The sequence below is a fragment of the Melanotaenia boesemani genome, chromosome 14 (assembly GCF_017639745.1).
Source record: "Melanotaenia boesemani isolate fMelBoe1 chromosome 14, fMelBoe1.pri, whole genome shotgun sequence".
Lineage (NCBI taxonomy): Eukaryota > Metazoa > Chordata > Actinopteri > Atheriniformes > Melanotaeniidae > Melanotaenia > Melanotaenia boesemani.
Window position 1 is genome coordinate 27,275,548 of NC_055695.1, and position 16,326 is coordinate 27,291,873.

Below are 16,326 nucleotides of genomic sequence, written 5' to 3' on the forward strand. Positions count from 1 at the left end.
CTCCATGTTCACAAATAATGCATGTTCATGATAAAGTAAAAAAATAAATTTGAAATATTGCATGTATGTAATGATTAAGGACATTATATGGTCATATACAAAAGAAATAAAAATGCACAGTCCAAATTTTGTGCTTAAAATCTAACTATTGCTACTGATTGTGCCAGCATCAGGTCCTTCTCTTGTACCACTTTCTAGTTCCCCTTAATACCATTTCTTCAATTGGAATAATCTTTTATAAATAGTGCATCTGTAGTGGTTAAAAATGAATAATATCTTTTGTTGCTCATTTGAAGTTGGTGACCGGCATGTTTAATTTGTCCTTTTTTTTTTTTTTTTTTTTTTTATTTTGCTTATACTGCTGTCAAAAGAATGCCCAATAAAAATAAAGCTCTGTAGATGAAAAATAATCTTTTTATCATTGTTATCTGGATAGCTCTGACAGAAAGGCTCAGCAGCTCTTAGAGTCCTTTCTTTGAATCACGTTCTCAGCGATGCTCATCCACTCCTCCAGCCCAATAGAGGGCACTGTCCAGGGAGAGGTGATAGCCGTACCTCACGTCACCACAGATTTGCTTAGACCGTGAAGTGGTTTTGTTCTGTCCTTGTAAAGGGTGGCCGGAGAGGAGAAGTGGCGGGGCTAGAGTCTTTGGTTGATTTACAGGTGTTTTGTTAGTTTCCCAGGTTCTTGCAACCCCCTTCCCCCTCTGCTGTCCCACTAAGGCTGAGCAGCTGTCACAGAAAGCTGTCTTCCGCCAGGTCACTACAGTCCAGACACATTTCATCTAGCAGGGTGATGTCCTCCAGGGTCTCACCTTCCTGCTTGGCATAGGTGGAGCTGCTCGACCCCGTCTCAATGGCACTCTCTTCAGATGTTTGAGAGCTAGAGCAGCAGCGAATAGCATGAGTTAATGTCTTCTTTGGTGTGACCATGTATAATGAAGTACAAAGGAATCTATTTACCTGTGTCTGTTCCTCTTTCCATATTCTTCGTCAGATATAGGGTCCAGGTCAGGGAGAGGAATAATGTAGCCGCTGTCGGAGCTCAGTCGCTGCTCATCAAAGCCACTCTCCCTGTCCTTTAGCTTTCCCTGGTTCTTGTATGGAATGTCAATATAGTCTGCATCATTTTCCATGCACACCCGAGTAACAGCAGGATGGTCGCTCTTCAGGAACTCATGATTTACCCTTTCATAATGCTGCACAGGACAGATGAGCACATCAGAATCAGATTACATTTATCTCACTGCACAGAAACAATACTGATGTAAAACAATTTTTTCAAGCACAGAAAGAATAAAGCTCCAGGTGTGAAAGAGTGTTGTTGGAGTGTGTGGGATCATTAGCTTTGCCGTCAGTTGGGTGCTGTGACCCAAACTGAAGATCACACATCCCACCCAAACCCAATGTGCTAAAACAACAGCCGGTTCCACCTCTGCTGCCAACCATTTAACGTCACAAGGAAGGCAGAGTTAAAGCCATTCTGACGTGCCATGTGTGGTGTGGAGTTAAAGTGGGTAATTAAGGTTGGGGCTGTGGAGGCGAGAACTGGGGCTGTGTCATAATCAAGACTGAGTCCAGCCACTATGACATCCAGCTGCAGGATTTAGGCTCTAATCACTTTTACACATAAACAGAGCAAGCCTTCAAAAGCACTCCCTAATTCACTCACAGAGGATGTGGAGGGGGTTTAAATGAACAGTCTGAAACTTTTAAAGTGCATTTAAAGGCTTTTTAACCTGTACTTTGCTTGGCAAAATGACATCTACGACGCCCATAAATAGCCAGAAAAAGAGAAAAAACACAGGAACAGAATGTGCCAGTCAGGAATGGGTGGTGGTAAATTTAAAAAGCAGGTGTTAAGTCTGGAGATTTGAGAGGTCACAGGGAGAATCTCACCCGCTTGTAGCTGCAGGGCAGCAAGCATGCTACAGTGTCACTCAGACCCATGAAAGAAGGTCTTTTCTCCGGCTCACTGTTCCAGCACCTCATCATCATCTCATACCTAAAACAAAATGCACAGACACACGATGTTACCATAGAAACAGAGCAATCTGTCCCACTCCTTGTAATTTTGCTATGACTGATGTCACAACTCAGAAAGAAACAGCCCAACACATTCTTCCTTTGACATGATTAGAGCTGAGCTTTCACAGATGCATAGAAACAGCATAAGCATTGTGTGTGATCACATACACATCTTGTGGTGCATGCTCTGGTTTTGACATCCTATATCCACTCTTGATCTTGTTGTAGAAGCTGGAGTCCACCACCATCCCTGGGTAAGGTGTGCCACCTTCAGGTAAAGACACATTTTCCATTAGTTTTTCAACAGTTTTTTTTTTCTTCTTTTTCTTCTTTTATTGTTAGTGTCTATAATGCTTTTTGTTTCTTTTTTTGTGTGCACTATTATTACATTTAAAAACATCTGTGAAGTTGTTAGGCCTAAAGTCCATAAAAGGGCTTAAAGAGAAGGGCCTAAAATCGGTGCTACAGTCATGCACAGATGTTGTTTCTTTTTTTAAAGTAAGTACACCTAATGTCTGATGTAAAACTAGAAACTTGTACATGAACTTAATGTGGGATCTTGAACTGAGAGTTGCAGGGACTCGCCTAAGGAAAATATCTCCCAGAGAAGGATGCCGTATGACCACACATCACTGAGCGTGGTGTACAGGTTGTCAAAAATACTTTCTGGTGCCATCCACTTCACTGGCAGGAAAGTCTGGGGTGAAAGAGAAGAGATGTTTGACCATACGTAAGGAGCCCTTGTCAAAAAGCAAATTAGAACCACAGTATGATTTTGGGATAGGCTGATGTGTGTAAAGACACTTACACTCCCTTTGGAGACATAGTTGTTGTCGTGCATGATGTCCCTGGCCAGTCCAAAGTCACAGATCTTCACTATCTTGCCCTGAGAGAGGAGAACATTCCTGGCTGCAAGGTCCCGGTGCACACACTGGAAAAAGAAAGAACAGTCAAAGCTGAGTAGCAGCTGGTGGAATGAAAGACCTGTTTTCATCAGTCCTCAAACCGACACAGTCCACTCCTAACTACCAACAATTTCTGTATTTCATTTCAGCCAAGTTCATTTTAAAAGCCATTTCATTTTACTTTATAAAGCATAATCTATATGTAAACATGCCAGTTGGAGGAATTGCTGTGACCACTGGATATTTAAGGATAATAACTATGAAGCTGAATGAATAGCTTCTGGCTGCAGTGTGTCCCTGTCTGGTAATTCTAGCTCTGACTGTGCTGCAACTATATTCAGCTTCTGGCCTCTCTTCTGAGTGGGCTCAGCAACCTTCACAGGACTGCTTATCATACAACCGCTGATTTCCACAGTCCCCCACCTTGGCAGGCACAGCAGTCACTATATAGGGCACATTATAAAATCTGCAACATCTCATTAGTGTCTTTGGGAAGCTGGAGAATGTGAGGTTGTAGATATGTAGATGAAGGAAAAAGACAAAAAAAAACCTTCAAACTTACATTTTTGGATGCTAAAAACTCCATTCCTTTGGCCACCTGGTAAGTAAAGCTAAGCAGGTCAGTGGTTGTGAGGCCTTCATTCATGTCATCTGACAGCAAGTTGTCCATTTCGCATTCTGGTTTGGAAAACACACACACACAATGAGGCGGTTCATGTAAATATAGCACACCCTACACAAACCTGGATTTTACTAATGGCAGAGTGAAACTGGACATTATTACGCATGTGCTACAATTATCTCCTCCATATAATTACAGGCTGAAGCCAGTCCTAAATTCTGACAAGGGTGTACCCCTCAACTAGCAATGACTCAAACACAACACCAAGGCCAAGCAAGTGTATGCCAATATCTCTGAGAACAGTGTAAGGAGGAGAACAGGGAGAAGGAGAAGAGGTGCATAGCGTACCACTTGAACCTTTCTGTGAGGGTGGGTGGTCGTAGTTAGATCTCTGAATGTCAGAGTACTTTGAGGTATTGCTCATCTCCAGCATGGGAACATACTGAGTGTTGTCAGCCTGCTTCATATCCATGTAGTCTCCTTTACTCTCAAAGGAGAGGATCACATAACTGTGAGCAAAGATAATAGAGGAATGCTGTTAGTGATGACAGGTTGAGAGACTGGAGAATATATTGAGCATATCTGATTCAGTCACATACAGAGCAAACATCAATATTTGTCCTCTCATTGCCTCTGGCTAGAGGTTAGAAGAAGATGCGGTTGAGGCTAACATGGTAGCCAGGATTAAATCGTGTTATGGTCATTTTGAGGTGTGGTCACTGTGAGTCATCCATCAGCACAGCTGAGCCTCACAGAGGGAGAGCACAGGCTGCTGCTTCACTGTGAATGTTTGCGCAGACACAATTAACAGGTATCTCTGCGGTAATTACATTAGGCTGAAAGCTGAGACCACTTCAGACTTCAATCTGATTAGGGTAAGATGCCAGACAACATCCTCAACCATGGAGAAAATGGCGATTGAGTTACAGATTAGGAGAAGAGGGAGATAATAAGTATGTGTGTGAGACAATATTTGTAAATGGCATTTTGGGATTGTAAAAAGTACATTAAAAAAAGTCAGTTTTTCTACATGACACTGTAGAGTGGACTTTTCTGCTCAGAAATATGCTGTATGTTGTACCTCCTGCTGCTCTCGTCTGCAGGGTTGATTCCAAAGATATCCAGCTCTTTCTTATTTTTCTCTGGGCTCAGGCTGAGGAAGTTCTCCCTGTTCTTGTGCAGATAGTTGACCAGGTCGCCGTAGAAGCAGTACTCAGTGATGATGTAAATAGGACCTGGGAACAACAGAGTAGATAAAGCTGTGCATCGGCGTCAGTCTGCAGGCTAATCTTATCAAAGGCTCGTAAAAGCTAAAAGCACAGTCAAGAGGGCAAGCCTCCACTTTCCCATAAAAAGCCTATTAAAATACCACACCCAGCAAGAGCTGAGGAAGCACTGTCAATCTTTTTGTGGCTGTTTGAGTGGTAAACGTCCACAGCTGAAAATTCACGTGCATGTGGGTGTAACTGTGTGTGTCTTTGTAAAACAGTGACCAAATTATATGGGAAAGGCAACAATGGTTTTGCAATACTGTTATTATACCACGTGTTTGTATATGAATGAATGTGTTTGTTTACATCTGCTGGTTTTTGTGTGCACTACTCACCTGACTTGGTGCATGCTCCCAGGAGGTTTACAATGTTGAGGTGGGGTCCAAGATGAGTCATGATCTTCAGTTCAGACATCAGGGCCTGTTTTTCACTGGAGCGAGCTGTTGCTGGAAGAAGGCAAGAGCAGCCATGACTATCGCTGCACTCACAAGCTAACAGTAATCCAGCAACTCTTTTAACTGGATAAAGGAATTGGTGTTTATTTTTGGTTTGTTTTGAGGATTGAGCAAAATTCTATCTCATTTATTTTGTCAATGACATTTTACACTTAACAAATGTTGTTCTAATGAGTCTCGGGTGAGCAACAAAAAAGATTAGCTAGATAGAGTGTTGCTATGGTGACATCTATCATTTTGTTTTAGTAATCTGTATAAGTAAAAGGTTTAGAATGCAACATCATCAGGCATAACTGAATTAGTTCTTAGCGTTTTTAAGCTTATTCATTTCTGCAAAGCCGTCAAAATGACACACATGCTCAACTGATGAAAATGATGGTATGCCCAAGAGCTTAAAAGACCAGTTGTCTTCTTCTACAGGTATTTGTACTTTCTGTTTGTTGTACTAAAAGACCTCTAATTTGCTATGAATGAACTACAGATGAGACGATAGCCGCTGTCACATAACCAGCCCTAATGATTGGTGCATGCTACAATTAGCCTAGCAAGGATTGGTAACAGTGTGACTTCACCTCCTTGGGTTAGGGTAGAGGGGTTAGACTATTGCTGACTAGGATCTGTTAAACTCACGTTTCAACATTTTCACTGCCACTTTCATGACCGGCTGAGAGCGGCTCAGTCCATAGGCGGTGCCTTCAACCACTTTTCCAAAGGCTCCAGAGCCTAGGATCCGACCTGAGAACCACAAGAATGTATAAAGTAAATTTTCCAGGGTTAAAAAACACATTTTGCTTTCTTAGCTGTGACTCCTTCAGTGGCTGAACGTCCCCTTGATCAATGATTAAAACCAAACCCCTGCTAGCCAGTTTAAGTTATCTTATCACAGGCTCACTTCAAAGGCAGAATGAGATGACCAGGTTGGAACATCTCTGCAGAGAGGACTACAGTGTTAGCACACTGAAAAGGACAGTCAGCTCACCGAGGACAAGTCTATCACGGGGAAATTCCCATCTGGAGTCATAGGGAAGCTGCATTGGATCCACATAGATGTACTCATGGCCGTCTGGACTCACAGACTCTATGACCCTCCAGCGGATCTCATACCGTGGTTTCTGGAAGACAGAGAACAAAAGTACAAATACTCTGTAATCCAATTTAAAAACCCAAAATGTGTATACAACTGATTAGCTTCTAATCAGGCAGGACAAAAAACACAATTAAACTTGGTCAAATTGCATGTTAAGACTAATTCAGACTTGAGCTGATGTTGACATGAATGCTGACAAAGAGGAAACATGTGACTGAAAGGATGAGCAGGTGTAAAGTGGAATTTAATGCACAATGATTGCAGCAGTACCTGTTTCCAGATAACAACCAACACAATGAGTGAGATGATGACAATGACCAGGAGCACTAGCACAGCAGCTGCTACAGTCAGCTCAGGGTGAGGGCCTGTTTGGGAGGAAGTGAACAGTGGTTGCATGTTAGATGGAGAACATACTAAACCCATGGATGTTTGCAATTAACAATTCTGTTTTTGTTGTATAGAAATCATTTTAAAATCTTTGAGAGACAGCTAGATCAACTGCATGTCCAGATAACAAACCCTAAAAGGTATGCTGGGAAGATAATGTGTGAACGGGGGATGGGGGAAGAGAACTGGTAATAGTGCAGCAGGGAGGAGGTGAAGGGGGGGTGGTAAAGCTCATCTGGAAGGACCAAATGGCCTAGAAATCTGTTGTTTGACCAGATTATCTCTAACAATAACAGCCCCTTCCTCACAGCCTGACATCAGTTGTCTGACAACTCTTCTGCTGATCAGCCGCTGCAACTAAAAGCTTGTTGCACTCTAAGTGTCCAAACAGAGGGAACTTCAGAGGAAATGAGCTGGAAACATCATATGCCTGTTCACAGTTGAGTGAATGAAGAAGGAAAGCTGCTCCAGAGGATTTGATGTGTGTTTGTTCTCACCATTTGAAACCAGTTTGACCTCCCTGCTGACGGTGGCCATTTCATTCCTGGCCAGGCACCGTACAGCCACTGTGCTTTCCAGATGACCAAATATAACCTCGCTTTCCAGGTTAAGATCTTCATCAAAGTGTGAATCCATTGTAATCTCTGTAGAGTTGGTGGGGAGGGGGACCCAAGAAGATGAGTCATTGGCACAACTATTTGGGAGCAAAAGAACAGAGACAAACAACCAGTTCAGTTATTGTATCCTGACAAAAAGAAACACAGAGGCATTTTTGGAGTGAAGACTGATTATTCTTACTGTTTAATGTTCTTGCAAATGAACCAGTCTACCACAGGAGTGGGCTGCCCTCTGGTGATACACACAACAGACTGGCCTGTAGCTGAGCCGTGGTGGATGTCCATCAAGTCCAAGATGACAGCAGGTACTGTATCATTGTGCAACAAAAGAATAGTAAACAGGCTGTTCCAGAGGCTAAAAGGCTCTGAGAGAAGCGTTCAATGATATAAAGAAAATGAATGGCTACTCCCTCACCTTTGACTTCAAGGCTTAAGCTGACATCACTGCTTTGATTTCTGTTCTGCACTCGCATGGTGTAGTTTCCACTGTCCTCCTCCTTGGCCCGGATTAATGTGAGAACACTCAAGTAGCTGTGCAGAACAACAACAGCAAATACTGCATTAACACCACAACCACATAAGCTAACAACAGCACTAAACATTATTAGAGGACCAAACAGTATGTGGGTAATGTTACTGTGTAGTGATTATTTGCTGTCCTGTCACTGGTGGAGACTCACCTGGTCTCATTGATCTGCTGTAGGTTGGTGGAGATTTCAGCTGTCACATCCCTGAGAGGGATGCCGTCTTTAAGCCACGTGACACGAGCATCAGGAAAAGAACTTAACCTAGCCTTGAACTCCCGTACTGTATCAAGCTCCGCAGACTCATACTCTCTGAACTCTGGATGGATGGACATAAACTCACCAGCTGTTGGAAAAATAAAGAGATTGACAAATAATCAGCACAAAAAATAATAAATAAATTTATTAAATTATTTATTGTAGCTTCATTTTTACCGAAGACTTGAACTGCTAGTTGTTTTGTCTGGTTTTCATTACTCATTATGTCAGTGATGGAACATGAGTAGATGCCACTGTCTTTGGTTGAGGCTTGTGGGATTGTCAGGGTGTACAGGATCTCTTTATCCTTCTTATTCTCACGCACGGTTTTCAGACCACGATTCGCCTGTCAGATGAAAACAAACATCAACTTCTTGCAGATACAGACCAACTGCAATCAAAGCACGAGTTGGTTTGAGCAACGCTTTGTACAGATTAACTTGTGCTCTCACCAGTTTGCCTGGGTATTTCCAGTGATCTTCCAGAATCTCGGATCCTCGGGCCAGACAGGTGACAGTGATTGTGTCTCCAACCAGCAAAGCAGTTTTTTTGGCTGTCAGCTCAACATGCAAAGCTGCATCACCTGAGATTCAACAAATGATAAGGTTAAATGCCCCTGACAGAGGCAGAGAGTTTTTTTCAGAAATTTGACAAATTCACAAACACTGGAACACACACCTTGCCACCCATGAACAATGTATTCCCCACTGTAATGCTCCTCTCCATTTATAACAGCCACGCAGACATAGGTTCCAGCAGTGAACATCCCCAATGCACCTCTCTTGCTGTCATACAAGCTAGGTACAGGCTGCTGGGTGTCAATGTTCACCAGTGTCACGTTAGCACTTGGATCAGACACCCGACACTGGATCTCCATCTCCTCATAGTCGGGCAGGACATGGTTGCCGAAAGGCACCGATGATGGCACAAAAGGAACATTAGGATCTGTAACGGAGTAAAACAATACTCTCAAAATCTTCCAAACAAACATAAACTCAAATCCTGTAAACCAGTGGTACCTAGTCCTGGTCCTCAAGGCTCACTATCCTGCAGGTATTAGATGTCTCCCTGCTGCAACGCACCTGATCAAATAAATGGATCTCTGACATTCTCTGCACAAATCTGATATTGAGCCATTAATTTAAGTTAGGTGTGTTGAAGCAGGGAAATGAGTCTGCGGGACAGTGGCCCTTGAGGACTGGATATGAGGATCCCTGCTGTAGACACACAAGAAGATGTGCACTCCATACCTGGCACATAGATGTATATGCTGCTGTACTCTGCATCATCTGTTGTGTTTCCACTGTAGATGCAGCTGTAGTATCCAGTGTGCATCGCTGTGGCATTGACCACATGGATGGTGGTGACAAACAGGCCGCTGTTGTCCTCTTGATATTGCTTAGGCACATCGAGTGGCGTGTCCCACATGAGTTTGGCCTCTCCTCGGCAGGTCAAGGTGAAAGGAGTGTGCAGAGGCACCACCATCTCATCCATATCTGGCAGCAGCAGGGGGGCTGAGGAAGGTGGGATCAACACTCCAGTGGGAGCTAAAAAATTACACACAGAAACAATTAGTCATAGATGCGCAGCCTATCTATCTATCTATCTATCTATCTATCTATCTATCTATCTATCTATCTATCTATCTATCTATCTATCTATCTATCTATCTATCTATCTATCTATCTATCTATCTATCTGTCTTACCTCTCACTTGGAGGAGAAAGGAGAAGTGAGCAGTGTGAGAGCCACTGAGGACGGTGATGGTGTAATTTCCGTTGTCTTTCTCCAGAGGCTGCCGGAAAGTAAGAATGCTTTGATACCTGCCAGAGGAAAATTAGCTGTTATCTAAAGAAATTATTAACATGTTGACATGTTTAGTCTTTTTGAGAATAACCTGATTACTCCCACAAAATATAAAAGGAGCCAGCAAAATTAGCATGAAGACTGGACGAGGACTGGATTTTGCAACAAGTGTCTAGATATAAATTCTATAATAACACTATTATTATTTCAATCGTAACTAAAAAAAGAACGAATTCTATTTTAATAAGGTGTCATTCAAGACTTTTTGCCCTTTAAATTTAGCAACTGCAGTCATACCTAAAAATGAGCAGCTATCACTACAAGAAATATAATAAAACACACTCTTCATGCTCACCGATTCCCTTCGATATGGCTAGTTTTGGTGAAGATGTAGTACTTCTCAGGTATGACTGTGCCATCTTTCACCCATGTGACTTTGGGGACCGGATATGCATCAATGAGGATAGTAAACTCTGTCTCCTCTAAAATGCTGACAAACTCTGTTGCCAGAATCCCACTGTGGTCCAGGGCAACAAAGGAGTTCTCCTCTAAGTGACAAACAGAAGAAAAGAATAATCAGACAGTTGTGGATAGAACTGGGTTAAGAGACAGACTTGAAGAGTAAAAACTGAGTGATAGTGAAGTGAAACAACTCAGAGTGACAGTGAGGGGTTGAGGTGAAATGAAGGTCTGACACACATCTGTTGAAGCCATCCTATAAAACACAGTAGCTAATGTTTAAAGCAGATCTGAAGCTTTATGACTGAATAGTACAAAATGACTTCCACTCACTGCTCAAAGCACCTTGTGCACATATATGAAACCACTAATTCATCCGAATGAGGATGAGATTATTAAATATGCACAATGTATGTGACTCTAAGACATTTATTTGGGCACTCCCTCACATTATTACGGCCCTGCTGGAAAACTATTAAAAGTGTCGGGGAAATGTTTCTAAGTGGGAGACTTACCAAAGACGGCTACAGCCACGCTGCTGACCCTGACTTCGCCACTGATTTTGTGCTTGATGGAGCATTCGTAAGTGCCGCTGTCCTGAGAGGATGCTTGTGGGATACTGAGGATGTAGATAACCCGTTCAGGAAAAGTGTGCTTCATCTGCGTAGCATTCAAAGCCTATATGAATAGCAGAAGAGAATGGGTTTAAGAAGCTAATTAATATATAACCTAATGTATATTAATAAGTATCATAAGTAAATAAAATAAATAATTAGATATTTGAAAATCTTAAATTGCAGTGTTTTTGCATTTTTACAGGTACTGGTGAAGGCAAATGGCTAAAACACCAGCTTGGCCACAGGAGATAAATCAGGATCACAGAGCCTTTGAAAAGACCTGTAATTGCAGCTGAGACCAAATGCCAGGAGTCAGGACTCCTGCGTTCCTACCTCACTATCTCTGGAAAAGTGCTTAAAGGAATCCCATGCAGAAAAACCACCAACATGCTGCACACATTAAGAATCTGAGCATAAACAAACATAAATTTCTGTCTCAGATCCTTGAAACTTGCACTTGAAAAGCATTAGATCTTTGGCTAGCTGTCATGTGCCGACAGAATCTGCCCTACACGGCTTACGGTCACTAAGTTCAAAGGTTTTACTATCCTTTTATTTCCTTTTTTTTTTAGCTGCCTCCTTCCCTGCAGCCATTTGTCGTGAACTTTAACTTCCCTGCCAGACTATTTCACATTAGGTTAACTGCCACGGCGAGCTGTTTGGCTGACATCCTCTCAGTGAGGACACAACTCATTGCTGCTGCTTTTCTAACTTGTGCTTTGCAGCCACTTTGAGATATATCCAATTTGCTACTTAACGGTTTGGATCCAAAAGCATTATTTGCTCATTTAAGTCTCAGTGCTGTTGGCTAGGAAATCATTAAAATATGACAAAAGGTTGAAGGATGGGTGGATGAAGCTACAGAAGAGACTGGATTTTAAAAAAAAATGGGGGGGGGATTACCTGTTTTTTTGGATGGAGCCACTGCTGCTGAAAGTCCAATCCAGATGGGGCGATGCAGGTTATGTTGAAAGGTTGCCCAGCTCTCATTCTCTCCTCACTGGCTTTCACTTCCACGTCAAAGTCCACCACCTCCTCATGGGCTACAAATGGACCAGCAGAGAGTTGATATCAGCACCACCATCTCACCGAGCCAAAGATGGTGACAACTTGATCACCATGACCTCATTTATCACATATTTAACATGGCTCATGGGTCATTACTCACTCACAGAGAGTGAAAACAACCATGTTAAATCATCCTCTCTGGTACAAATGACATAATGCCACGACTGTGTTATGTGACATCACCCTGCAGCCTTCTAAGAAGTGTTTGGAAGTAACCAAATCTATGTTATCCTACTTTCATTTTTATTAAGAAACACCACACTGAAACCCATCTGTTTTCTTGCCATACCCTCAGCTTCCACAGTGTAAACTGCACTCCTGAACGTCTGGCCGTTGACGGTGGTCTCACATTGGTACTGCCCAGCAGACAGGGTCCCAAAAAAACCCATCTTGTTGTCGTACAAGACAGACATCTCCTTTCCACTGAGGACACTCTTCAGGGTGACAGGAGAGTTGGGGTGAGACACACGGCAGGAGATAGCCACCCCATCCGGGTCCATGGAGACAATTAGGTTATCAGGTGTCTCTGGGACAAACAGGATGTGGGGATCTATAGATGTGCAGAGAGAAAACGTTTTACATTTTGTTTCATAATTTATTCCTTTCAGAAAGAAAAACTAAAACACTTTTCATCTTACAATGAAACACTGTTTTCATAACAAATTAAACAGTTTGAATGATGTATGATATGACCTGTAACTTGTCTCTGTTTGTCCTACATATGGACAGATTTATAATTTCCTGCTGGGACTGATACAGTATGTTTCATTTCATCATGAAACAATGAACTGGGCCAAACCATGACACCTAAAATGAAAACAGGTCACAAACCAGTCAGATAATAGTTGTTCTGTTTTCCAGCTGCACTTATATCTTCTCTCTTACATCTAAAGAGTTGTTTTCTAACACATTTTGATAGTTTGAGTCTCATTTGTCATTTTTAGCCTTGTTTTGTTTGATTTGATCTTATTTTATGTAACTATTTTAACTCGTTTTGGTAATTTGAGTCAGATCATGACTGCCTTGTATTTTAAAGTCATTTAGGCTAATCATATTCATTTTCAAGATTTTTATGGTGTATTTAGGCTCAGATTATCTGTTTTGTGATCGTATTTGTCTCTGTTTCACGTATTTTCTTCATTTTTAGATTGTTTTGATTTTTTTTTCTGGGATCCAATTCTAGGATAAGACAATGATCCATCTGACTAATCGGGCCCTCAGTTCTGTGCACAATGCTCATGTTCAGCCATCTCTTTATTCATATTTATCTTTCAGCAATTGTAATCCTGCACAAATCATGCTGCATAATGTTTACCTGGCACAAAGACATATATTCCCGCCTCATCTTCATCTAGGAGTTCATCGTCCACGTCAGTCTCCGGGTTTTTGTATGTGCACATGTAATAGCCAGTGTTCTCCACAGTTGCGTTGTAAATGTAGAGAGTCGCAGTGTAGTATCCTGGAAGATCGAATGTGTTTTCCACTAATGGCTTGGTCCAAAACACGTTTTTTTCCCCGGTGCAACTTATGTTGAAGATAGAATTTGGCTGCAGAATGAACTCGTTCTGGTCGGACGTAATTGTTGGTGGTGACAATCCAGAGGTAACTAAGATAGAGATTTTACCAAATTATTAAACTGTCAAAAAAAAAAAAATTAAGAAAGACAGCAATGGCTTATATGTAATCTCTCTCAGCTGCTTACCTGAAACCACCTGCATGAAGATGCAAGCAAAGACGGCACACGTCTTCACCCCATCCATGACTATGGATGCTCAGGCCTGTGAAGACAAATAATCATCATCATCATCATCATCATCATCATCATCATAATAATAATAATAATAATAATAATAATGAGTAACACACTCCAGATATGACACCACTGTCTCCCTTGAGACCCGTTTGTTACCATTCATTCAATGGATTATTGACTTTAATATGAGCACTCACACTGAGCCTGCTCTTTTTGCACTTAACCCTCACTGATTTTAAAAGCAAAATCCTCTTAAAAGCTTAATGCTTTAGTTTACTAAACTGAACTGACTGGAGAAAAACGTGACTCGCTTTAAGAAGACAGGAGCTGAGACTACAGCAACACTGCATTGAGGGAATCCACAAGAGAGGATGGAAAGGACAAGGCGCTGAACATCGCTCCAGGTGTCAGTAGAGGGCGGCAGAGTCCACCTTTTAGGGGCCAAATGAGCGCAATCGGAGTTTAAAGAATATGTGCCACTTTGCATTTATGAAGATATTGTAAGATAAAAATCTATTTTTTAGCTTTTTTAAGCACTATAAAGAAGAAAAATGGACACTATAAATTTTGTTCGGTCTCTTTTTTTCTTTTTTTTCTTTTCTTTTCTATAGATTTTTTTTGTTTGTTTTTTTGTTTATATATATATATATATATATATATATATATATATATATATATATATATATATATATATATATATATATATATATATTTCTTGGCCTTTCTTGGTTTGTTTATTCGTGGAGACTTTTCATTGTCCCCAAGCAGCAAAAGTCCTGGCTTCTCTAGCCTGTTTCCTGTGGTTGTCCGCTCTAGCTCAGCCGAAACAGCCCAAATAATCCACTGGCAACCCCTAACTTTCTTAACTGTATAATTAGCGCACCACTCTGCACAAAAAGACATATTCGCGTGGGAAATACGTTGACAAAATGCCTAATGCGTTTTGACGTGTTTGTGCATACGCCTTGTCTCCAAACATTTAAATGAGGGATCTTTTTTGGCATTTTGATTGGCGATGGTGTTCAAGTCACTATGCACAGGAGGAAAAAAAAGTCAGGAGTGGCAGTGTAGCTCTTGCTCTGCTCCTCTTCCATACCACCCTCTCTCTCACCAGGCGACTAAACAACTGTGCTGATACAAAATGCATCCTTTGCTGGGCTGGAATACATTTGTGCAACAGCTGATAATGGCTTATCTCAACTTTCAGTGGTTCACTTCAGCGTCTTGTGGGGGGTGTTCAATTAGACAGATTGAGGTATTGTCTTGCATGCAACAATGCAGTTTTAAAAAAGTTAAGATTTGCGCTTTTTTTTCAATAAATATTTGAGAAAAAATTCTTGGACAAGCAGAGCTCATCTGTAAACCCCCTCAGGGTTGACGGTAAAAGAAAAGAAAAGAAAAAAAAAGAAAGAAAACGTTGTGGCTCCAAAATACTCAGCTCTTCTTTCCTTTCTCTTGGACCAGGTCCAATAGAGTTCTGAGTTTTTCCCATTCCGCCAGTGACGATTTTCCATTTTATTCTCCCCACATTCCACCAGACAAGAAAACAATGCGATGCACAAATTCCAATGTGTTTCCCATTAGATGCCGAGCAGCATCCCACAATGGTGCTTTTAGTCTTCGAGGTGACACCTCCAGCTGTGAGGCCGAAATCAAGCACTTCTATCCAGCAGAGTCAGCGACATCTCTCCGCTCGGCGTCCAGGCGTGAGACCATATGTTGCGAGAATAATCTCAGCTCAGGAAAATTTCAAATGCAATGATCTGTTGTAAAAGTTATGCACATCTTGCAGAGTAGCAGGGTGTCCCGTTTTTGGTGAATGGAAGCCATAAAGCAGCTTTTCTACAGCTATATGCCGTAAAACGAAAACGGCCGAAAATCCAATTATTGTATAATCTAATTAAGACTGCAATCCAACTTTCCTCTTACCCATAGAACATTTTCCCAATATAAATCCCATCCTTTAGGCTAACTGAATAAAATGAACAACTCCTTACAAAAAAAAAATCTGTTGAATCGACCTCGGAATTACCTTTTTACTAATCCTCTCTTTATACTCCTTTCTGGTAAGTATATCCACAATGAATTGGTCTTTCCAAAAGGCGCAGTGAGGGTCCTTTGCAGCGGTTATAATCCTGAAAAATCCTGCGCTGTGAGAGCATATGTGCGACCTTCTGTCCGCATCCACGACCGCCTTCACAACTGCGCTCCAGCTACGACGACCTGTAACTGATTCAATGTTACAGTCCACCCCCTTCAACCCCTATCCGAAAAAAAGTAATCATCTGGCTCAAAGTAAATAACTCTCAGGAAACGACAACCCCCTCCCTCTCCTCTCCTCTCTTTTTGAGCGCTAGACCCCTTTTCCAAGTAGTCTTTTAAGGGGAACATTCAGACAAGAATAGCGCCTGAAATTAGAGAACAGTATGAGATTTTCATGGTTTTAACTGGGATAAGAGAATATATGAT

General features: G+C 41.7%; 1 protein-coding gene across 2 annotated transcripts; it reads right to left on the reverse strand.

The window, feature by feature from the left end:
* Positions 1-323: 323 nt before the first annotated feature.
* On the reverse strand, positions 324-16,068 carry pdgfra (platelet-derived growth factor receptor, alpha polypeptide). 2 transcript variants are annotated; one of them, XM_042005738.1, is made up of 29 exons: positions 15,890-16,068; positions 13,807-13,882; positions 13,420-13,710; positions 12,394-12,654; positions 11,940-12,079; positions 10,935-11,097; positions 10,316-10,508; positions 9,862-9,977; positions 9,405-9,701; positions 8,833-9,099; positions 8,607-8,737; positions 8,332-8,500; positions 8,053-8,242; positions 7,788-7,903; positions 7,554-7,680; positions 7,253-7,449; positions 6,639-6,733; positions 6,261-6,393; positions 5,912-6,016; positions 5,162-5,266; positions 4,637-4,790; positions 3,904-4,064; positions 3,496-3,611; positions 2,837-2,959; positions 2,614-2,725; positions 2,197-2,296; positions 1,900-2,005; positions 964-1,199; positions 324-883 (listed from the first exon to the last, which is right to left on the reverse strand). In XM_042005738.1, the coding sequence occupies exons 2-29, from the start codon at positions 13,862-13,864 to the stop codon at positions 736-738; spliced, it is 4,410 nt and encodes a 1,469-aa protein (XP_041861672.1). In that variant the 5' UTR covers positions 13,865-13,882; positions 15,890-16,068; the 3' UTR covers positions 324-735. The 2 variants fall into 2 exon arrangements, with proteins under 2 accessions (XP_041861672.1, XP_041861671.1); XM_042005737.1 differs by having other exon boundaries at positions 5,162-5,272.
* Positions 16,069-16,326: the final 258 nt, after the last annotated feature.